The 25,175-nt window shown below is 39.1% G+C and overlaps 1 protein-coding gene across 3 annotated transcripts; it reads left to right on the forward strand.

Annotated features, from left to right (window-relative positions):
* The first annotated feature begins 204 nt into the window (after positions 1–204).
* LOC132152769 (fibronectin-like) lies at positions 205–24,894 on the forward strand. Of its 3 annotated transcripts, none has more exons than XM_059561641.1 (46): positions 205–525; positions 758–883; positions 1,060–1,197; positions 1,298–1,429; positions 1,939–2,076; positions 2,354–2,512; positions 2,664–2,861; positions 2,999–3,181; positions 3,691–3,867; positions 5,235–5,390; positions 5,475–5,603; positions 5,792–5,935; positions 7,562–7,683; positions 7,786–7,954; positions 8,133–8,318; positions 8,457–8,585; positions 8,939–9,028; positions 9,134–9,334; positions 10,194–10,472; positions 10,671–10,934; positions 11,049–11,143; positions 11,328–11,496; positions 11,612–11,698; positions 12,592–12,783; positions 13,258–13,530; positions 14,667–14,858; positions 14,941–15,030; positions 15,113–15,379; positions 15,474–15,590; positions 16,122–16,286; positions 16,436–16,591; positions 16,701–16,814; positions 17,457–17,726; positions 18,444–18,631; positions 19,074–19,161; positions 19,260–19,436; positions 19,546–19,635; positions 19,707–19,895; positions 20,003–20,092; positions 20,884–21,338; positions 21,927–22,065; positions 22,148–22,315; positions 22,680–22,805; positions 22,896–23,002; positions 23,134–23,250; positions 24,085–24,894. In XM_059561641.1, the coding sequence occupies exons 1-46, from the start codon at positions 408–410 to the stop codon at positions 24,151–24,153; spliced, it is 7,428 nt and encodes a 2,475-aa protein (XP_059417624.1). In that variant the 5' UTR covers positions 205–407; the 3' UTR covers positions 24,154–24,894. The 3 variants fall into 3 exon arrangements, with proteins under 3 accessions (XP_059417624.1, XP_059417625.1, XP_059417626.1); XM_059561642.1 differs by having other exon boundaries at positions 17,460–17,726; XM_059561643.1 differs by lacking the exon at positions 3,691–3,867.
* Positions 24,895–25,175: the final 281 nt, after the last annotated feature.

Below are 25,175 nucleotides of genomic sequence, written 5' to 3' on the forward strand. Positions count from 1 at the left end.
TATTGGATTAGAGGCACAACAATATTTATAAAACAAAAGGTGACTGCACTGGAAGTGGTTGTTTGCAAGTTTTACCTCTGAATTAATTATTATCCTAAACTTTGAAGGCAAAAGGCGAGCTTCAGATTGGGTGTCTGTTTGTGTAGCTCTCTTACGCGTGTGCAGGAATAGTTCCTCCTCCAGGGCGGAATATGGAGGTCAAATAAAAGCGCTCCGCCCGCCTGAGCTCTCCGCAGAGGTGCACGCGAGAGCGGGAGGGTCAGGACGCACAGGGAGAGAAACGGGGGAACTTGGATACTTGAAGAGGATTACCTCAGCCACTGTACGGCTGCGTTTTCTCTAGACTCCATTGTTAGGAGAGGAAGGTTTAACTATCAGTATAATTGTGTTTCATCTCATCTGTAAAAATGACCGGTGGCCCTTTGGGCACGGCGTTGGCAGTGGCTTTGCTCGCCTGCACTGTGCAGTGTATGCCGAAACATAGGAGACAAGCTCAGGAACACTCGGTGTCATCCGTGTCCCAAGGTATGCGATTTTCCATGTGTTTGTTTTTGTTTTGATCCATCGAAAGGGTAAATTTAGTAACGTATTTTGGGTTTTACGCACGCAGATTGTTAATTAAACGCTGAAAAAAATATACATTAGCGATCCTCTTTTTCTTCTTTGTTTGATCGTGGTTTATTGTTGAGAAAGTTAAAACATTGTAGAGAATGGTTTTAAAATATTGCTCAGAAGGGTTCTGTTGTGTCCTCTGCAGATGGTTGTGTTGAGAGTGGTCAGCTTTATGGAGTTGGAGAGCAGTGGGAGCGCAGTTATCTGGGCAGCACACTCCTCTGCACTTGTCATGGAGTTTCTGGAATAAAGTGTAAATCAAAGTCTGAAGGTTAGTCTTCTTACATTGCGTTTGTCCCTTGGGACACTGTACTGGATGAATATTTCCAAACTTGGTTAAATTAATTACCATTTATATGCACGTAAAAGTATATTGCATTCGACAAGTTTAAGTCTGAAGTGTTAACTGTGAATAGTATGAAGCACAAAGTCTATGTCTGTTCCCAGCTGAGGAAACCTGCTATGATAAAGTAAATGCTCACTCCTATCGGGTTGGAGAGACTTATGAGAGGCCCAAGGATGGGATGATCTGGGACTGCACTTGCATTGGTTCTGGCCGAGGGAAAATCAGCTGCACCATTGGGAGTGGGTAGACTGGAACTTTCCTTCACTGTATCTAATGGCACTTTTGAAATTACGCTTTTTGGAGTTGTGCTAGTTTTTATTTACTTGGCCTCTGTTGTAGACCGCTGTCATGAGGGAGGGCACTCCTACAAGATTGGAGACACATGGAGGAGACCCCATGACACTGGAGACTACATGCTGGAGTGTGTCTGTTTGGGAAATGGGAAAGGAGAGTGGACCTGCAAACCTGTTGGTGAGATTGAGCATTTAAAGAATCAGGAATTTTGTGGCTTTTTGTCTGTGTGTTTGCTATGATATATATGATTGTATACTTAGCAAAAAATTAGCAAAATTCATTTTCAGCCAATATATGGAATTTAAAACAGACCAAAGCTATGGATGACTCATCGTGCACTACAGATTTATGTCTATTCAAATGCTTTCTAGAATAAGAATGTACTTCCCCTTACTACCATCTGTAACCTACTAGTAAGTATCAAGTCATGATTCATGGCTGTGTCGCATAAATAAGCTCTCTTGTTTGTAATGGGGTTGATTCCTGCAGTATGTCGCACCCCAGTTTCCTGTTTTAATATGAAATATGTTGACTTAGGCAAGAAACTGTAATAGTCAATCAATTTAATGGGCTTTTAAAATGTAATAGTGGTTTTGCACATGATGGAAAGGAACTGAGGTACATTATATAAGTAATAGTATTAACATCATCATATTATTAAAGCTTTTTTTTATTTTTCTTGATAGCGGAGCGCTGTTATGATAATGCAGCTGGCACATCCTACATGGTTGGTGAGACCTGGGAGAAACCCTACCAAGACTGGATGATCGTGGACTGCACCTGCCTAGGAGAAGGAAGTGGACATATTACATGCACATCCAGAAGTAAGAACCCTACCCTTTTTAGAATAGTGGTAACAGTACAAACCATGGAAACTCCCTTTCCCAATCTCCCATCTGTCCAACTGGATTTCACTTTATTTATTCACTGAAAGTGCAGAGAAACCCTCTGGCTTCAGCGCAAGGACTTTTTTAACTAGCTAGAAGAGGGAAAATGTTTTAATTTACTGTGTTTTTCAAAAAAAGTTTATTTAGAAGAGCTTAACCGCAATATGATTCTGATGAGAAACATCTCCTTTGAATGTTTTTGTGTGCATCACAGATCGCTGTAATGACCAGGACACACGCACTTCTTACCGGATCGGAGACACATGGAGCAAGACGGATTCTCGCGGGCACGTGATACAGTGTTTGTGTACTGGAAATGGACGTGGAGAGTGGAAATGCGAGAGACATGCGTCACTGCACACCGCTTACCTGGGTAAGAACCTCACATATTTGTTAATTGAAATAAATCTGAATTATATATATATATTTTGGGTGCGTCAGGATGTTTGTAGAGGCCCCCTAGTGGACCCTAGTTGCCTGGTTGAGGCAAAACATTTGTCCTCTTGTGTTATTTTGTGCACTAGGTAATGGGTCTCGTGTGGTGACCAATGTCCAGCCTGCAGTGTTTCAGCCACAAGCAGTGCCTGAACACCCCACGGAGGGATTCTGTCTGACAGAAGCAGGTGTTTCCTACACCCTGGGCATGCGCTGGATCAAGACCCAGGGCAGCAAACAGATGTTATGTACCTGCTTGGGGAACGGTGTCAGCTGTGAAGAGTCAGGTTAGTGTCTTGATCAATCACGTTTATGTCATTGTCAATAAAATGACAAGTGTTCATTTATACTGAATGCTGTGCTTGTATCTCATTGTTTTATTTTCATGTGTGATGTGTGTGTGTGTGTGTGTATATGTATGCAGAGAGCCAGTCCCAGGTGTATGGTGGGAGCTCAGGTGGCCAGCCGTGTGTGTTTCCTTTCGTGTTCATGGGGAAAACGTTCTACTCCTGCACGTCTGAGGGACGCAGTGATGGGCAGCTCTGGTGCAGCACCTCATCCGATTTTGAGAAAGACTACAAGTACTCCTTCTGTACCAGCAACAATGGTAAGTTTATATACAATCCTGAAAAAGTTTGTGGTCAGTAAAACTTTTTAAATGCTGTTTTTAGTTGAAAAAATAGTTCAAGCAGTTAAATAATAATGATGGCAAAACTGAATTTTCAGCATCATTACTCCAGTCTTCAGTCCATCATTATCCTTCAAAAAATGATTTGGTGATTTTGTACTCAAGAAACATTTCTTATTATTATCAGTGTTGAAAACAGTTTAATATTTTAATAATTTAATAATAATATTCAGATTCTTTGTTGAAAAGAAAGTTTAAAAGTACAATATTTATAACGCTCATTTTCACAACATTATAAATGCTTTTGCTCTCACTTTAATGCATCCTGAAAAAAAAAAATTTAAACAGTACTGTAATTCGATTATAGTCTTGAGCAAGGCACCTAACTCCTAGCCCTTGGGTGGCTGTTTCTGTCATACATTTATTGGAAGTTGAAACTTTCCTCAAAACTGCTACTGTTTTTCACTGGTAAATATCTTCATTTTTAGTTATGGTCACAACCAGAGGTGGAAACTCCAATGGTGCACTCTGTCACTTCCCATTCCTTTACAATGGCCATAACTACACTGACTGCACAGCTGAAGGCAGGAGAGATGGCATGAAATGGTGCGGCACAACTTATAACTATGACCGAGAGCAGCAGTTTGGCTTCTGTCCCATGGCAGGTAAACACCAGTTTTAAACTAGCAATGTTGGAGCCAGAGAGAAAGAGAGAGTGACAGGTTAGGACTTGACAGGAGCTTGGAACATAGGAGATGGAGAATTCTAATGTTATGAAAGCAATTTTGCCCTCTAATGGTCCTGGATCTTAATAACGTGCCTTGAGCACATCATTTTATCTTAAACATTGCATTCTAGGCCCCATTCTTTTTCTTACTTCGGGCATATTAGCAAAAAGGCTAAATAGATAAATGAAGTGTCATTACATGCATCTCACAGCTTTTTCAGTCACCTTGTGCTCTGTATGGAAGGAGATCTGATAACAGTTAAGATGAAGATGTTAACTATGTGAAACAAATGATCAATCGGCACCTATTCAGCCATATTTACATAAACACTCCCTTCTGACTGAACTTTGAAGGGTGTCTCTTTCACCACAGTGTCAGTTAGAGCCAAGCGAGTCCTGGGGAATTTATTGATAGTGGTGAGATTCAGTGATCTGAGCTGCTCTTTGTGTTGCCCCATAATGTTTGTTTTGCAGGGGGCAGAGATACTTGTCTTGACGCAGAAACCATTATCAAAAACAGTTTTGGTTTTCAGTGCATTATCTTGATTTGTAGGTGTTATTTACTGTACTGAATGTGCAAAATGTGTAAGAGAACTTTCAAAGCTTGTCATGGCCCCTTGGCTGTGTGGGACTGCAGACAGAGGGGAGGTTGGCTTTGGACCAGAGTCTGGTTGGCAGTGGGGCATATACATCTGGCTGGTCTCCAGGGCAGCTCTGTAACGTCCTCCACTCTAAACCTTGGAGAGATTTCCTCCTTAAATAATGAAACTTCTTCAGAGCTGCATTTTAGTTAAATGGATTTAATGAACTTTGCAAAGTTGACACCATGACTGAACTTGCCTGAATCAACATTGAAATATATTGAACTGAATGATGACACAGTTGCCTTTTAAGATCTGCTTCATGGTTGAAATTGTAGTTGTTTCATAATTCAAGAACGTTGCAACATTAATACTGTTATTTCCTTGTTTATTACTGTGAACCTGCTTTGAAACAATCTTTATTGTTTAAAGATTTATTAAAATGTATAATTTTCACATGCTCATTGATCCTTTATTGCTCCTGCTGTTCTTCATGCTTATTCTTGTTCTTTGAAGGATTTAGAGGGTTGGAAGTTCTCAAGTACATCCAAAACAGATATATGCTCATCTCATTAGCTGAACAGACTTAAAGTTTGGTTAGATTTTTTAGGACAGTTGAGGAGAATTTAGAAGTTTGTGAACAATGTCAACATCGCAGGGGCTACAAGTGTATGATTAAATATATTTCTGCTGTTTACTGATGTAAGTGTTAATGTTTCATCAGCCAATGAGGAGGTGTGTACCACTGGTGAGGGTGTGATGTATCGTGTGGGAGATCAATGGGACAGACACCATGATGTTCTGGGTCACATGATGCGCTGTACATGTGTGGGTAATGGCCGTGGAGAATGGAGCTGCATCGCTTACTCACAAGTCCAAGGTGAGAGTTGACAATTTTCTCTCCCACTTGTAATGGAGGAACTTAAGTATCCGTTTGTTAACATATATGTCTTTTTATCTTCAGACCAGTGCATTGTGGATAATTTGACCTACGAAGTAAATCAGACTTTTGCTAAACAACATGACGAAGGCTATATAATGAACTGCACCTGTTTTGGTCAAGGCCGTGGACACTGGAAATGTGATGCTATCGGTGAGCCGGCCTAGCATTTCATCAATTAGAAGTTAAATGAAACTTAAATAAATAAAAATTCTTGAAACAATTAGATTGTCTTTTCCTTCAAATTGGAGCCTTAGCATCAGCAGTTTTAGCCTTGTTCCCTATAAATGACCGAAATTATGATTGGATAATGACCGTGTTACTCCGATTTCCATTTCAAGATCAGTGCCAGGAGCCAGAGACTAGATTGTTCTATCAGATTGGAGAGTCTTGGGACAAATTCATTCGGGGAATCCATTACAGATGTTACTGCTATGGAAATGGCATTGGAGAGTTGAGCTGCGAGCCTCAGCAGTCTTTCTCTAGTGAGTAAACTTCATCTTTGTTGGGGCACATGTTCCCTCTCTCGTGCACGCATACACACAAACACACACACAGTATGTGGGTCACAACATGTATTGCTATAAGTAGTCTTGTGGGCGTGGGTGGGGAGAGGTTTGGAAGTCAAAAGCTTCCAGATGTTTACTGCGAGCAAGAGTGCCATTTGCCTTTATTCCCAATCCCAGGTGTTTTGTTGGAGTGGCAATTAGGGTTCACTCTTCCTTGTGATCTTTCTTTTACAACTTTCAACAAATGCTCATCGTCTAGAAGTATTTTAAATTAAGGATGTTGGTTTTAAGATGCACTCATCAACACCTTTGGATGGAGAAAAGCACACACCCAATCAACACAGCTGTCTCAATCACCCCCTACGGCCCTTTTGGCACTGTTTGTTTGTCTTTGAGTTTCTTTTGTCCTGTGCTAGGAATACGTTTGAAATTCAACCAAACCTGTTACTTTTTCTGTTACACAGCATCAGTAAAGTCATTTAGTGATTAGGTAGTTTCCACTGTTATGGTTGCCTCAAGTCTCCAAACTTTTGTAGAGGAAAACTGACAAGTAGGGATGGACAGTATGATGGCGGAAATGTCAATTGGCTGAGATTCTACTACTTAAAAAAATATTCAAGATTAAATGTAGACTGATTTGTTGATTACAATAAGAGTGATTTAATTTTGATGAGTTTGTGCCATGCTAAACCTGGTGTTTATTAATGACTTCAAATATAGGCTCATCCTGTTCTATTTATGATACGTTATTGTTTGAAAAAAAAATTATCCAGTCCTTTTTTGCCCAAAATTAAATTTGTGAATTACTTGTATTTATACAGAACCACAAATCTCCACTACAAGATCAGATGAGGTCTTCATTAATAAAGTTTCCCTTTTTGTAAGAGCTTGTGGGGGTCAGAAGTGATCCCTTTGCTCAGTGAGTGGAAGCAACCCCAAAACAATATCCTTTAGTAATGGCGGCCAGCTGTGAGAAGGCTGAGAGCAGTGGTGGTGAAGCTGGTGCAGGCTGGCAGAATGAAATGCAGACTCAGTAAATTTTAAGTGCTGTGTACAGACTACCCTCATGGCAGTAACTGGGGAAAAAATAGGGCCAGTATGAAATCGGAAACAATTTATGGGACTGCAAGACACTTAATAAGTTTTAAATACAGTGTTGGGAAATTTGTGGGGCAAATAATAGGTATTTACCACATCGGAAAAGTTGCTGGGGGTTTTAAACTGTCATGATTGTTAAAGCAGTTTGTCTGCTGGATTTAAAGGTTTAAAAGTCTGAGACTGTGGTGGTCCTCATATTTGTGGTAAGAATCTCACAGGCTAGTGCTACGTTTCCCATTTAACAGAACACAGTAACTCTACAAACTTTTTTTTTTCTCTTCCCTAGAACACAATGCATTTTTATGCCAGAAAAGATCTTCATTTGTTCTCAAAATGCCGGTTGTGGAAACACTGTTCAAATACTCTGTTTGTTGTGTTACAGTATTAGCATGATGAGCTTACTAGCATGATATTCTAAAGACAGGTTTTTAAATATTACATTTTGAAAGTACAGGTACTCTTGGCTGTAAATATTATTTAAATATTGAATATAATCTCCATCAGGTGGTCATCGTCCAGTCCAGGTGATTATATCAGAATCTGGCAACCAGCCCAACTCTCACCCCATTCAATGGAACGCACCGGCTTCTGCACACATCACACAGTACATACTCAGATGGAGACCAGTGAGTCTCTTTTGTGATGCTGCATGTCCCCAAATTTAGTTCAGATTGTATCAGAGTGGTTATTTGCCTAATAAAAATGATCATCCTACTCGTTTTGAACAGAAAAATACCCATACCCAGTGGATGGAGGTAACTATTCCAGGTCATTTGAACTCTTACACCATTGCTGGACTAAAGCCAGGAGTCACCTACGAGGGTCACCTCATCAGCATCCTGCGTTTTGGACGGAGAGAAACCACTCGCTTTGATTTCTCCACTGTGCATGGCTCATGTAGGTCATCCAACAGTGCAAATGGGTCTCATTCACTAAACATGCTTGTGCATGTATTTGTGCATAAAACCAAACAATTTCCAAGCATAATTAATGCTTGAATTCATCAGTAAGTTTGTGAATTGGATTAATTGTTTCCAAATGTCTGCTAATGTTCCCTTTTCCATCTCTTCCCTAGTGGCAACCTCTGAGGGAGAGACCACCCTGCCTCCTCCGATGGTGGACACCTCTGAGTCTTTGACTGAGAGCACTTCCAGCAGTTTCGTCATCTCTTGGGTCTCTGCGTCCAACACGGTGTCTGGATTCAGGGTGGAATATGAGCTGAGTGAGGAGGGAGCGCAGACTGGACAGCCCATGGTCTTGGGTCAGTATGTGCATCACAAGTGTGGCATTTTTATTTTAATCGTCTGTGGCTAGCAAACCTCATTTGTCCTCAGTTGATCTGTAGATGTTGAATGCATCTGTATTTGTATTACCAGCCATATTTATTATCTGTTTCCAGACCTTCCTCATACGGCCACATCCGTAAACATCAGTGAACTTCTCCCAGGAAGGAAGTACACTGTAAATGTGTATGAAGTGACAGGAGAAGAAGAACCTAACCTGATCCTTACTACTTCCCAGACCACAGGTGAACCCTTTCTCTCTGTCTTTTTTGCTTTTTCTTAGTCTCTCTGCTTCTTCTGTCCTGTTTCTATTTTTACGAAAAACTCATGGATGAACCATATGACTTCATGTACTTCTGAGTGCACTGAATATTCATTAGATAAGATGTAGCCTTGTATATTTAAATTCATCTTAATTAATAAAAAATAAAGATTAAATAAAGTCTACATACTTATGACTAAAGTGTGTTTATGTGAGAAATTTCACTGCTGTAAAAAATAACTTTTTCTTGTTGAAGTTCAATTGCCACGGACATATACTTTCACTTGCAGTATTTCACATGATAATAATGTGATGTTTTGGCTTGTGCTTCTGCAGCTCCTGATGCTCCTTCTGATCATGAAGTGAAGGAGGTGGGAGAGACCTCCATCCTCATCAGCTGGTCTAAACCGGTGGCTCCCATCACAGGTAAATGCAGGCTTTTAGCCTGATGTAAAACAAACCATCATGTGACTTCTACACAAACTGTACACACAATACAGATGCTAACAAGTGTATGTCTTGCTTATTTAGGTTACCGTGTGGTTTACACACCATCTGAAGAGGGAAGTTCTGGTAGCACTGAGCTGAACCTGCCTAACACATCCACATCACTGACCCTGGGTGACCTTCGTCCTGGACTGCTCTATAACATCAGCATCTACTCAGTGGAAGAGAATCTTGAGAGTGAACCTATTTTTGTTCAGGTCACCACTGCTGGAGAACCTCTGGCAGGTATGAAATCACTGTATTGGTGAATCTCAAAAAAGGGATATTAGTAATGTAACACCTAATGATACCCCCCCAAATCTCTTTGGTGTAAAGCGTTTGAAATAATTAATGTCAAATTAAATATTAATACATATGATTAACTATCATGAGGGGACAACACAAAAAAACTATAATGTTCCTAAAATAGGCATCTGTTTTATTAAATATAACTTTATATTTATTTTGGTTTTTGAAGTGAATTACAGTCTAGTTCTGTTCTTGAATGGTTTTATGAGATTTGCCCTCATTTTTAGAGAAGAGATGTGTAACTTGACCTCAGATGTGTGTCAGGATGGGTCTGAAGATGATAACTTCATGATGATGATATGTGGAAAGTCTGCAGATCTTGATTTTTATGGATACTAGCTGGGAGAAAATTTCAGAGGACTGACCGTTTCATACTGATCTGGAGAATCAGCAAAACTGACATTTGTCTGGTGTTTACCCACATTGACTTTTATAGTATTCTTAATCTTGATGATGCAAGTGCTTCAAAATTGGTTCCACAAACATTTTGGCTTCACATGCAATCAGGTTTTGATGGTGAAACATTATGGCTGGTTCTAAAACAAACAATCCGGAAAGCCTGTTATTCTTTCCCTGTCAGGCAAGGCTGGTCTGTTGGTAGGGTGTCTAAATTCCTTTACAGAATGGTAAACACATGGATTGCCATGTTTAAATGAGAGGCTATGATAAAGTTAAGCCCTTCAAAGGAAGGTTAGGAATTAGGTTTTATGACTCAAGAGGTCGAAATAGATTTGTTGAGGAGCAAGTGTTATGATAACATTTTAGTCTGAAAGAAAATATTGTTTTCTACTCACAGAGGAAGTCCCTTCTCCAACCGAGCTGCAGTTCTTTGAAGTGTCTGACTCTAAAATCACAATAACCTGGACCGGACCATCCACAGTTGTGTCAGGGTACCGTGTGTCTGTGGGCGTGTTGGGTCCAGATGGCTTGGTCGAGAGAGAACTCCCGTTCCCAGTGACACAGAATGCTTACGCTGAGATCACACACCTCCAGCCTGGAACCCTCTACCGGTTCTTTATCTTTGCTCTCAAATCGGGGGAAGAGAGTGAGCCGCTGGTTGGAGAGCAAGCTACAAGTGAGAAAATAAAGATTATATCTATACTGCAAAAAAACAGGCTTCTAAATCAACTTTGCATAATATATTTACAAAAACATGATACATAACAATATTACATAATCAGATAATTGTACAATATTAAACATCTTGCCTAACTGTTTCTATTATTTTTGGCAGTATGGTGCATACTAACCCTGTACATCTTTCTCTTCACAGAGCCCGACCCACCTATCGGTATTCATTTCACTAACGTTACTGAAGACAGTGCTGTAATCATCTGGTCAGCTCCTAGGGCTCAAATCACAGGTTACAGACTTTTCCTGACTGTCGAGGGCTCAAACCCCAAACAGCTGCGTATTCCTGCCCGCCTGTCGCAGTACACACTCCTCAACTTGCAGCCTGATACTGAATACACTGCCACTCTGCATGCAGAAAGAGGCAATGTGCTTAGTGAGGGATCCCTCGCCACTTTCACCACACGTGAGTTTCTTTTTATAAAACAAAAAAAAACGTTCCAAATATATTTGCTTGTTCTAAACAAATCATATAAATAAAGAGTGATAAAACGATAGTCCTGTATTTTCTGTCTTTCAGTTCAGCCGATGAGAAATGCTCCTTACTTCAGCACGGATGTCACAGACACCTCCATCATTGTCTCCTGGACCCCTGCGCCCAAAATTGGATACAAGGTACTGTTGAAACATACCAGAGCACAGCTGTAGGTGATCACTCTTTGGTTGTATGGCTGGTGTGAGACACATGTGAAACTACTCTTGAGAAACTGACTTTTGACATTCTTCTCTCTCACATTTACACACATTTCAGTCATGATCACTCAATGCACAGTGTTTAATCTCTAATTCTGCTCTGCAGTTGACCGTGAGGCCCAGCCAAGGTGGAGAAGCTCCAAGGGATGTGATTTCAGAGTCTGGTAGTGTCCTTATCTCAGGTCTAACTCCTGGAGTTGAGTACACCTACAGCGTCCAGCCGGTCATCAATGGTCATGAGCATGGTAACCCCATCACTCGACGCGTGGTCACTCGTAAGTGTGAAGAATCAGCATTTCTCTGTCCTTATTATACTGAGCTCACTGAAGATGTGGGAGGATTGGTGGAGTTGTGCAGCTATCTTATGACTGTCTGTCTCTCTGTCTACAGCTCTTTCTCCACCCACGGATCTGAACCTGGTGTCCAACCCGAACACTGGAGAGCTGACCGTTCAGTGGAATGATGCTAAAATCCCAGGTTATTACCGAGATATCCCTCATAAAGAACTAATTCTGTTTTATATGTGCTTGTTAAACTTCAAACAAATATACACTTATTTTTCTGTGAAAATCACAAGTGACAGTAAAGGCATATTTCTAATATTACGATGTACTAAATATTATTATATTTTAAATAAATGATCTTTTGAACTCAAAGAATCCTAAAATATGTATAACAGTTTCCACAAATATATTAATCCACACAATTGTTTTCAGGATTGATAACATTGAGAAATGTTTCTTAAGAAATAAATCTGCAATTTAGAATGATTTCTGAAGGATCACATGACACTGAAGACTCAAGCAATGATGCTGAGAATTCAGCTGTGCATCACAGGAATAAATTCCATATTAAAATATATTAAAATAGAATTCAGGTATTTTAAACTGTAATAATATTTCACAAATATTAAAGTTTTTACTTGTATATAATAAAGACATTGTCTTTATTATAAATAATATATCATATATATTTATTATATATAATAGTAATTGAAATGAATAAAAGTAATGAAAATTTCTAGTGAATACACATATTTTCTAGTTCAACTTAACTTCTATTTTTTAATTTATCAAAAATAATATTATTTCTGAGTGAATCATTCTCTTTAGCGATTTGTTTTCAATAAAATCGCTCAAACCAGTTCATAATGTTCCAAATACATTAATCCCAAATTTCCAGTAATTGCATACAAACAACTAGAAAGGTTACTGTAAAGTCACAAAAATTAATTGTCAAAAAAAAAAAAAAAATTGCAGGAACACTTCGTAATGAAAGTATGTTCTGTCCTTTCCCATATTAGCTCATTTGTTGTCCACGCAAATGTATTGCTTGGTCTTTCCTTGGTAACCCTTGTTCTGTTCCCGCAGACATCACAGGTTACAGAGTGACCTGCACTCCCACCAAAAGGCAACAAGGGAACTCTATAGAGGAGTTTGTGAAGGCAGGACAGAACTCATGCACGCTAGAGAATCTGAGTCCAGGAGTGGAGTACAATGTCAGTGTGTTTACGGTGAAGGATGACATGGAGAGTGCTCCTGTCTCCACCACTGTGACTCCAGGTAGGTATCTTAGCTTTTTGAAACACAAATTATCCGTAACCTCAATAATTCTTTGTTAGTAACTATGTATATACTGGGAAAGCATATGCATTCTAATCTGTGCAGTACTTGCTTTTAATGTCTACTGATACCTTTAACTACAGAGTAGAGAGAGATTACTGAATACACATTGCTTTCTGAGTAATTTTCAATAAAGCATATGTTTCTGTTGTCTGCATTAATCCTAGTCAGATGATTTTAGCAAACAGAACATAAGAGCTCAATTTCATTTCACATTTTTGGTCCGTTTTATGAAAAAATGGCATATATGAATTTGTGATTGTTCTATTCTCAAATCACAAATTCCTAACACTCATCTCCATGGTTCAGTATTCACAATATGAACCATGAAGGATCTGTTTTCCAGTCAGATGACTTACCTCTGTCTTTCTGTGTTGTGTCTATGTCGGGTCTCTGGAATCTTCTCTCACCCAGATGTGCCCAGAATAACTGACCTAACCTTCATCAACATCACTGACTCCACTATCGACCTCACCTGGAGTCCTCTTAACTCCACCGCCGTTACTGGTTACCGCATTACGGTGTTGGCTGCTGGGGAAAGTGTCCCAATCTTTGTTGAATTTGTGGAGCCCACGACAGGCTTTTATACTGTGCACGGTCTGGAGCCTGGGATTGATTATGACATAACCATCACCACAGTCACAGAAAACGGAGAGAGCGAACCTATCATCATCACCCAGCAAACAGGTAAGAGTTTATGTGTTTGTGTATAACTAATAACATATTGTCTTTATTGAGGACTTAAGAGAAAAAAAGGTTTGTTGACCATTTCAAATAATGGTTTTGTATTTTAAGGGCTTAGTTCACCCGAAAATGAAAATTATGTCATTAATGACTCACCCTCATGTCGTTCCAAACCCGTAAGACATCCGTTCATCCTTGGAACTCAGTTTAAGATATTTCAGATTTAGTCCGATTTACTGTGACGTACGACGCTGATGACATGTTTTCTTTGTTATTGGGCGCACCAGAAAACACATCGGCAGCGTCATACGTCAACAGTGTCACTGCAGTGTTGTGAACGCACTCACAACAGACATGGAAGAGAAGACAATGCTGAATAAAGTTGTAATTTTTGTTATTTTTGGACCAAAATGTATTTTTGATGCTTCAACAAATTCTAACTGACCCTCTGATGTCACATGGACTACTTTGAAGATGTTTTTAATACCTTTCTGGACATGGACAGTATACCGTGTACACAGCTTCAATGGAGGGACAGAAAGCTCTCAGACTAAATCTAAAATATCTTAAACTGTGCTGCGAAGATGAACGGAGGTCTTACGGGTTTGGAACGACTTGAGGGTGAGTCATTAATTACTCTCTTTCTGAAAGCAGATTGAGGAAAGACTAGCAGCTGTGTCATGTTTCAACACTTTGTTCTTTTTCATACTCTTCCCCCTCTCCTTTTATGTGTCTTTCTTCCTCACTTTGTTTTTGTTGAAGGAAACCGATGTGTAGTAGACACACATGGCATCAGTCTGTGTGAAGTCTGCTTTCACATAAACAGATTCTCTGTAACACCTCTAAATATGGTGCTCATTTTCTCACTCTTTGACTCACCAATGGCCTTTAAAAGCAAGCCATAAACCTAGAGGTTCTGTATGTAGTTCAGTAGAATAATTTATTAAAATAGTATATAAATAATATCAAAGATAATACTGTTTGAGAGCCCTCCAAAATGTGACACTGGTAAAACACCTGTAATAATTTAATGAAATATATTACAAAGATAAATCTTCCATCAAAAAAAAGAAAAAAAAAACACAGCAGCATTTGATTAGAAATAACTTATTCATTCAAATAATTCCTGTCTCTTTAAGCTGTCCCTGCCCCATCTGGCCTGTCATTTGGAGAAGTGACCGCAGACACCATGCTGGTGACCTGGAAAGCCCCTCAGGTGGCCAAACCCTCTGATATTGACCGCTACATCATCCGCTATCATCCAGTCGATGAGGACGATGACACCACTGAGCACACCGTGGATGGAAACACAAACTACGCCGTTCTTCGCCGTAAGTGACTTATGGCAGAATTGATTGTTTTAAGTTTTGTATTGAACACCCATTAGTAATGAGTCTTTCCATGTGATTTTAGATCTTGTGCCAAACACTGAGTACCTGGTCAGTGTGATTTGTGTCTATGAAGAGAGAGAGAGCTCACCTGCCATTGGCACTCAGAGAACAGGTGAGTTTGTTGGCTAAAACTGTGAAAATATATAGATTTGCATTAAGATCGGTTTCATTGGCTGCATCCTTTTACTTCACAGTCCTCGATGCACCTGTCGGCTTGCAGTTCTCTGATGTTGGCACCAATTCCTTCACCGTACGCTGGCAGGCTCCTCAGGCTGTTATCTCAGGATACCGTATCCGCTACCAAATGACCAGTGGGGGACGTGCTAAAGAGGAGAGACTGCCCCCATCGAGGAGCCATTTCACCCTCACAGGCCTGACCCCGGAGACCGAATACAGCATCAGCGTCTATGCCGTCAGCAGACCCCGTGAAAGTCTGCCTGTAACTGGAACTCAGTCTACCAGTATGATGTTACTTCTTGCCTTTTGACTTCTTATTGCAGCTCACTTTAGATCTAGATTAGTACTAATTGTCTCTCATTACTTTTCCTCTGTTAGTCTCTGATGCTCCCACTGACCTGGAAGTTATCTCCTCAACGCCAACCAGCATCACCGTTCGCTGGGACGCCCCCTCTGTCACTGTGAGGTACTACAGGATCACACATGGAGAGTCGGGTAGGTGAATGGATCCTATTGAAATAGTGTTGATAAGTTTGTCACTTAAGGCCTGTTCACACCAACACAAATATTCGGCATGACAATTCAGTCTGATTTTCACATGCAATGGGCCTGTTCAAAACAATGCATAAAAAAACAGCAGATGGACTGAAAGAAAATGTAGATTGACTCTGACAGGAGAAACTTCTTTTAGAAAAGCAGAAATTGCCTTGGTCTCTCCGAGACACAAGTACTATGCAAGTTTATGTCTCTAACCGCTGCATGTCACAAAGAAAGTAAGTCAAATGGTATCAAATGGCCGGTGTCATGATAAATCGGGTCTCCATTAAGACCCCAAGTAATCCTATTGGCTCATCTAGCTTATACACCATTCACAATAATCTTTAAGGTAATTATGTGTCGATACATATTTTAAATTAATATCATGTATGTTTGGTATAACTAGTTTTATGTAACCGCTACAACTCTGGTCATGTGACCAAAAGGGTAAATTCTGTTGACTAAATTGTTCTGATTTTTTGCATCCAGGAGGTTTTGACACTCCTCAGGAATTTACTGTCCCAGGCTCCCAGTCTACTGCTACTATTGAAGGCCTACGTCCAGGGACCGATTACACTATCACTGTTTATGCTGTAACTGGCAGAGGGGACAGCCCTGCGTCCAGCACCCCCATCCATGTTATACACAGAACAGGTAAATCGAGGCATGTCTGTCAGGTCTTTGTTTGTTGGTTTGACTGACTTTTTAAGGATTAAGGAAGACAGGATGGTGTTAAATTATAGCATATCTTTCAGCTGAGAGCAAGATGTTATAAATAATGGACTTTGTTTTTTTAAACATAGATATTGAGTCTCCATCAAAGATTGAGGTGACTGATGTGAAGGACAACACTATTACTGTACGCTGGAGCCCAGCAGTGGGCCCTATCTCAGGGTATCGTGTCATGGGAATGCCACTAAATGGACAGGGTCCTACTTTCTCTGAAGTGGTCGCACCAGGTATATCACTCTCAATAAAAATATTGTGTTGTGCCTACTTTTGAAATGAAGGAGGTAATGCTGTCAAAGTGAGAGTTACATAGCTGTGTTTTTCCACATGTAATTGCAGACCAGACTGAAATTACGTTCTCTGGCCTGATGCCGACAGCGGAGTACACTGTCAGTGTGTATGCTATGGGACAGGACGGAGAGAGCCCCCCTCTGGTTGAAACTGTAGTCACAAGTAGGTGCACAAACTTGTGACTGTTTTTAGCTTTACAGTCTCATAGTGTGTAAAAGTGATTGGATCCCTTGTGAAACAGAAGTACACTTTAGGATATTTTAAAAAGAGTACTTATTACAGTACTTGAAGTAAAAAGTTTGCATGTTAAATGAAATAAAACAATTTAATAGATTTGATTTATATTAAATGCAATTAGCTAAACATTAGAATACTTTTAGACCCAAGTACTTTACATGTACTTTAATGTCACCTCATCAAAAAGTACTTCTTTAAAGCAAAACTATTATTTAAAATGTACTTTAAGGTTGTAAAAATTATCACAAAGTGTACATTTTAAATGTGTACTTAAGTGTTTTAAGTCATAAGTGTAAGTACACTTAAGTGGACTTTTAATTTTATTAATTTTATTAATTAATTTACTATATAATTATTAATTTACTATATATAATATATTCTTAAGTTAGTACTACAAGTGCATGATTAGTACAGTTAAGTTCTCTTTTTCACAAGAGGTGTTAAAGATTTATGAAAGTATCACTGTTAATTTTTCAACTGGTAAATATTCAAAAATATTGCAGATGTAATAACATCAGGTTTTACTGAAACCGATTCATTCATAGATTCAAATATTTCTTTCTCTAGCGGTGGATAAACCCAAAGATCTGTCCTTCACTGACGTCGACTCAACGTCCATGCGCATCTCCTGGAAGGGTCCTGATGGAGTGGTCTCCTCTTATAGAGTGTTGTACTACAGTCCAGAGGAGGGAGAGAGAGAGCTGTTCCCTGCCCCACGTGGGGATGATGAGTCTGCAGTGCTGCATGGTCTCAGACCGGGCACAGAGTACACTGTTAAAGTCATTGCACTGCATGACCGGACCCCCAGCACCCCACTGGTGGGCACTCAGACAACAGGTATTACTTTACACAGCTGCTCTCCTACTATTTAAGATCAGATCTACCAAAATTCAGTTTTTCCAATTATAATGTATAGATGTATAATAATAATTTAAATAATTTTTATAAAGTTTTAATTTATTATATAAAAACATAAATTCATTATAAATTCTGCTAATTTTTGAGTCTTTACTATAAATCTTTGATGCATTAGTTCTGCACTGAAAGAAACCTAAAATCATTCAATTAAAGAGAAGTGTGCTTTTATTTTTCCAAGCAACAAAAGTAAATAAATAAATAAAATTGATTGTGTCTTCCACAAAATTCTTAAGCAGCACAACTGTTTTGAACAAGAATTATTTATTGTTCACCAAATCATGATGTTAGAATGATTACTGATGCCGAAAATTCAGCTTTGCCATCACAGAAATAAATTATATTTTAACATTTTCAAATAGAAACCAGTTATTTTGAATTGCAATAATATTTCACATTATTATCGTATATACTATTATACAGACTATTACTGTGTTTACTGTATTTTTACAGTAACTTACCTTTTGTAGCCACCTACCAATCACCCAGAACACTTTAGCAACTGCACAACAACATGTTAAACACAAACAATAATATCCTGGCAACCATTACAACATCGCAGTATTGTGGCAGTGAGTCTCGTGTTCAAATCTGGTAATATACTTAATGTTTCATAAGTGTTCTCTTCTCACCCTGTAGCTATTACTGGGCCCACAAGTCTGCATTTCTCCCAAGTGGGTCCAACATCGTTCACTGTCTCCTGGTCTTCTTCTGATGTAAGGCTGACAGGTTACCGTGTGGCCATCACCCCCAAGAGCAAGAATGGACCCACTAAAGAGGACAACATCTCCCCTGACTCGACTGAGTTCCACGCCACTGGACTCATGGTGAATAACTATCTTATACTGCAGAAGTTAATTCTCTCAAAATGTTAACCTATTAGACATATTAACGTTAACAATATTAGACATAATGTCGGACAAACTACTTTTTTTCTATGTTACGTGCTATGCGTTCATGCTTTTCATGCCAAAAGGTCCTTCAAAAGAGCACTGAGGGGTTTCATGGAAAAATCTAAACAGCCGTTCCTCAGGTCTTGAGGCATTTATTTCTTGATTTTAGCTGTGGTTGTGGGTTACTGGTAGTCAGAGAGCAATGCTAATCTCTATCAGGCAAACCTCACATTGTACATTTACCTTGTCATTTTGGTCAGTGGGTAGATCAAAGATTAAAGCCTGTACCAGATTGTTTCAGAAAATTATATGGTATTTTGTGAAGCACATTTTCAAGGCTTTGCTTAATTTTTTCCTCTTGTATGTGTGTTCCTAGCCTGGCACTGATTATGAAGTGGAGGTTTATGGTGTGAAGAACTCTCTCACCAGCCGTCGTGTCAAGGGAGAAGTCACAACACCTGACAGTAAGCCTCTTTCCCTAAAACAGCGCTGAATTACACACGCATTATCCACCAATTTGCTGTGTGCTGGCCAAAACTCAATCTAGATCTCATTTTCCCAGACATCAGTCCACCTCGGCGTGTCCGTATATCCAATGTGAAGGACTCCTCCATCACTCTCACGTGGCGCTCTAAGATTGAGGCCATCTCTGGCTTCCTGGTAGAAGCCACACCCACCGCAGGCCATAATGCTATCCAGAGAACCATTGAACCTGATTCACACACCTACACCATTACTGGTACAACACAACACAGTGATAGCTTGTATTACAGGCTGTAACATATGCTTAGTAAATATTCGTTTTGAAAACTGAGATTGATCTGATCATATTATTCTGCTTTCTATAGGTCTGGAGCCAGGAACCACTTATAAGATCAAAATCTATACTCTGAATGGAAGCGCACGTAGTGAGCCTTTCACCCTTACAGCTACTACAGGTACCTTATAACATATAATATAACATAACATAACATTATTATTTTTATTAAACTATTTAATATATTTTCAGCAAGACCAGTTATCAGCCCACCCACAAACCTCCATTTCACCTCTCTGACTCCTACTTCAATCTCCTTTACCTGGGAGCCTCCACGAAGCACTATCACAGGATACTATGTGACCTATGAAGAGGCTGGAGACGTTCCTACAGAGCTGACCCCTCGACCTCAGGCTGGCATGACCTTCGGTTCCATCTATGGTACTGTTCTTTCCATGTTTATGGGTTTCATATTATTGTACCCTTTTTGTCTCCCATTATTTAGACTGATAGTTTTTTATTAACATTTTTGTGGTCTATATGTCCAGGTTTGAAACCAGGCACTGAATATGTTATCAAGATTGTGGCATTAAATAATGCTCAGAGAAGCATTCCACTGATTGGAAAGGCAATAACTCGTAAGTACTTTTTATATGTTTGCGGCCAGTAAGATTTTTAAAAATGTTTTTAAAATAAGTCTCTAATACTCTCCAGGGCTGCTTTTATTTGATCAAAAATAAGTTAGAAATGGTCATTGTGAAATTTTACAATTTAAAAGAACTGTTTGTTTCTTAATATATTTTTGAATATCTTTAATTCCAGTGATGCCAAATCTAATTTTTTAGCATCATTACTCCAGTCTTCATTGTAATATGATTCATCAGAAATCTTTCTAATATGCTGAGTTGCTGCTCAAGAAACATTTCTTATTATCAGTATTAAAAACACTGCTTGTTATTATTTTTGTGGACATTTTGATAGTTTTTTAGAATTTTTTGAATCCTTCAAAAGAACAGCATTTGTTTGAAATCTTTTGTAACATGATATTTGACACTTTTGATCAATTTAATGTGTCCTTGCCAATAAAAGTATTTACTTCTTTTTACCCCCAAACTTTGGAACTGTTGTGGTGTTCAACATCTACAAAATAGTTTGGTGGTACTGTTTGCACTCAAACAGTTATTATAATACATTTTATTATGATATTTAATACAGCTATTAATACATATGAATAGCAAAGTTGGTGATGTGTATTATATGATATTCTGCTCTTTTTTTTTTAAATGACTTTAATTCAAAAGAAATAAATGCTGGGGTGATACAAGCAAAGAAAAATGAATTAAATGCATTGTACAGTTCCCTCTGCTGATAACATATGCTATTGCATTATTTTGCTCCTTTGCTTGCCCCAACACAATTTTCCCTCTAGAACTGGAAAGTCACCAGCTGACCCCCCAGCTCCCTGTCCCCAACCGACCCAGCCATGACATCCTGGATGTGCCAGAGGACAACAACCACTTCAACAACCATGTGCACATGCTGGGGCCAAACAGACACAACACACAGGGGCAGCAGGGCCAACACATCTACACTGAATATCAGAGCTTCAACCTGGGCAATAACGGCCAGCAGCCTCACCCCCCTAGCCATCGCGAGCCCCTGGTCTACATCCCCCTGCCAGGAGCAGATGGCCAGAGAGTGCCAGTGGTGCTGGTGAGCGAGGGGCCTGAACCTGGCTTCCCCTTCAGTGGCCTTTACAATGAGACAAACCTGCCCCGGGAAGCTCAGACTCAGACCACAATCATGTGGCAGCCTGTGCCGCACACCTCAGAGTATGTGGTGTCATGCAGTCCCATTACAGAGATCAATGAGAAGACCTTCCAGGTGAGTAAACAATCATGTCTGATATTAAAAATTCCTGTAATTTTTACAGTATTTTATCTACACACTACTGTTTAAATGTTAAGTAATGTTAAAAGTTTGGTACAGTAAAAAGAGTAATATTGTGACATGCTATTACAATTTAAAAGACCGGTTTTCTTTATTTAAAAATGTAATTTTATATACTGATAGTACTCAAGAAATGTTATTTAGAAACCATAATGCATTTTTTTATATATATACTGTATATCCAAACAAACACCGAATCAGTAGTGTATATCAATAATTCCTGATGGAAGCCTCTAAATAAAGATAATTTCATGTTTTACTGTACATTATTGTGGTAGAAAGTAAATTATCGAATGGTCATTAAAGAATTGGTTTAATCAAGGTGAAGATATACATTTCAGGGTGTAATATTAAATGCAATAATTATATAATGAAACAAATACACATGGAAAGTATAAAAAACAAGTAAAATGCAAATGTACTTGTTTGGTTCTGTATACTACAGCTACTAGCTATTGCTGTTTTATTTTATGTATGATATTATCAGTGATTATTAATTAATACACTCTCTTTCTCCTTCAGGTGCGTCTGCCTGGCACATCCACTAGCGCTACACTGATCGGTCTCACCTCTGGTGCCTCCTATCATGTTCTTGTGGAGTCTGTCAATGGAGACCAACAACAGAAAGTCCTGGAGGATGTCGTGACTGTCGGAAACAGTGGTAAATCATCCCTAACCCCAACAAATTTGTAACCATATTTCAGAAGTGTACATGCTTGTCCCTGAATCCTCATATTCTGTAGTTCCAGGGGCTGGAGTTATTCCCACAGGCAGGGATGTGTGCTATGACACATTCACCGCCACCTATCATGAGGTGGGCGCAGAATGGGAGCGCATGTCCGAGACAGGCTTTAAACTCTGGTGCAAGTGCCTTGGCCTCGGCAGTGGGCATTTCAGATGTGATTCATCCAGTGAGTGAATGAGCAGTGCTGCTACATGCTAAACACCACACCTCACTCTAGCATTGGTGACCGTTTGCCAGTTAATGACATGTTTCATATTTTTGCTACACTTGAGTATACACTTGAGATTTTTAGTGAAATTTGTTTGTAGAGGTTATCAAACATGGCAGGCAGAGATGAGGTGGCTAATGTCTCAGATCTGTATTGTCGGCCTTTTACCAGACGATATTGAACTCTGAGATTAGCTTATTATGTGCAATAACCACTGTATGAATGTGTGTGAAGGATGAATTCACTGGAGACTCTCAAATGTCTTTCTCTATACACATTTGAAGGTTTACGTACTAACCAACACACATCTTTGTGTCTACAGAGTGGTGCCATGATAATGGCCACAACTACCGAATCGGTGAGAAGTGGGACCGTCGTGCTGAGAACGGTCACATGATGAGCTGCACCTGTCTGGGCAACGGAAAAGGAGAGTTCAAGTGTGAACCCAGTAAGAAGAGATTTTCAACAATTGAGTCTATGCAACTTTTATGAAAATTTAACAGTTGGTCGGTTGATTGACATTCATCGTCTGCTGTAGATGAATCCACCTGCTATGATGACGGGAAGCTGTACCAGGTGGGCAACCAGTGGCAGAAGGAGTATCTCGGAGCAATTTGCACATGTACCTGCTATGGAGGACAACAGGTAACACTAGGTTTTATGTCTTCTCTATATTTCAAATTGTTTTTACATATGAAGGAGTTTCCACACACACACACACACACACATATATATATATATATATTCCCATGTTAAAAACCATGCTGTCTCTCCAGGGCTGGCGCTGTGAGAACTGTCGTCATCATGGTGCTGAAGTTGATGTGGACCTCATTCAGCCTCCACTGCGCACTGGTACTTACGACCGCTACAGAGAGAATGCCCTACGCAAACTGGTGAGTCTTTTAAAGATGTGACAGAAAAAGGCTCAGAAAAAAGAAAAGAAGAACCAGATAAATCTCTGATGACTGTCAGATTTTAGTTTAATTATAGCAGATATTGTATAGCATCATGTACTATGTACATTCAAAAGAGTCAGTAAGATTTCGAATGTATTTAAAATGTCTCTTTTGCTCATCAAGACTGCCTTTATAGAAAAAAAAACAATAAAACTTTTTTTATTTTTTATTCCTGTGATGCAAAGCTGATTTTTCAGCATCATTACTTCAGTCTTCAGTGTCACATGATCTTTCAAAAATCATTCTAATGTCTGATTTGCTGCTTAAGAGACATTTCTGCATTCTTAGAATAAAAAGATCGAAAGATAGATAGCATTTATTAGAAACAGTAAAAAAATTCATAATGTTACAAAAGATTTGCCACATTTTGATCAATTTAATGCATCCTCACTGAATAAATCTATTAATTTATTTTAAAAAATTAATCTTACCGACCTGAAACCTTAGAATGGCAGCATATATATTGTATTTCATGGACTGTGTATATTGTATATTATTATATTTATAATTATAGTGGATACTTTAATGAGGTTAAAGAGTTGGAGGGATTTGTGATGTCTTTCGAAAAGGAAAATGATTTTAAACATGGAGTTAATTTTTTTATTTGTATAAAATTATGGACCCCAACTTTTTTTTTTTTTAAATGTTGTGCACTGCTTAATCGTACACAATCAGATAAATAACATGCATTTCAGAAAGTAGTAAGTTAGATTTTGAAAATGTTTGGATTTTGCCATAAAACAAATGTGCATTTTTACTTTTCCCCAACAGAACATTCAATGTCCAATCGAATGCCTGAGACCAGACCTCCTAGCAGATGCTCAGAGCCCTCCAGAATAAATGTGTCTATCAGTTTTGCCCAGTAATGGAGAGGACATGACCCCCAGAGACTGTGTCTATCTCCTTTAGTGCCTCTCTGTCCTTATCTTCACTCACACTGCAAACTCTGTCCTGCTGCTTCCACCCGTGAAATCATGCCCAGAGACAAAACCTCTCACTCTTCTGTTTGGTCGAGTCTGCAGCCAGTCTTCCTCTGCGTAGTGGATGGAAGGACACTATCCATTTACATTGAGATTCCACTAGTTTGAAGCTTAGCTGTTTTTTCCACATCCTCTGGAAACTCAAATCAGTGGATCACATCAGCAGAGAATCAACACATTTTGCCTTTTTTTTAGTATTATTGCCTTTTGTCTGATTGTGTTGGTTTTTTTAATGATTTTTTGACTTTTGTGTATTTTTTTGTCAGTGATCAAACCGTTTATTGGTGTTTTTTTCTAAAACAAGCACTGTCTTACAATGAAAACCTTTGTGCCTTGTAGGCATCCTTTTTGTATGATGTAATATTCACCCCTCCCTAATCTGATTGGTTGATTGATCTGTGGCCTTTGTGTTCATCAGGAGACAAAGGCAAGCACTGATGATGAAGTTAACTTTATTTTATTTTATTTATCCCTTTTCTGATTTGTTTTGATGGAATGCAGATTATGGGTGTATACTGTTTTTATGTCTGTGTCTTAGGTGCCAAAGTCTTAACTACTGTGGACAAAAATACTTTTTAATAAAACATTTTTTACATTGTGATTCAAAGCCTTTTTGTCAGAAGTTTCAATGGCACTAAAGCAGCATTCAGCTGGCGTGTTGTTGTTATTTTCTTGTGGTTTTGATGAGGATAGCAGATATCAGCATGCAAAGTTTCTGTAAAATGTTTTAACCAGAAACGTCCAAGAGGGTCTGGCTGCAGACTTGCACTTGCACTCTCAGACTTGCACTCTCAGACACTTGCAATTCCGCTAGTGACATCACTTGCAGTCTTTATTTTTTATTTTTTATTTTATTTTTTACTTTTTGTTTGAATTTCCCAA

This window comes from Carassius carassius, chromosome 11 (genome assembly GCF_963082965.1).
Source record: "Carassius carassius chromosome 11, fCarCar2.1, whole genome shotgun sequence".
NCBI lineage: Eukaryota > Metazoa > Chordata > Actinopteri > Cypriniformes > Cyprinidae > Carassius > Carassius carassius.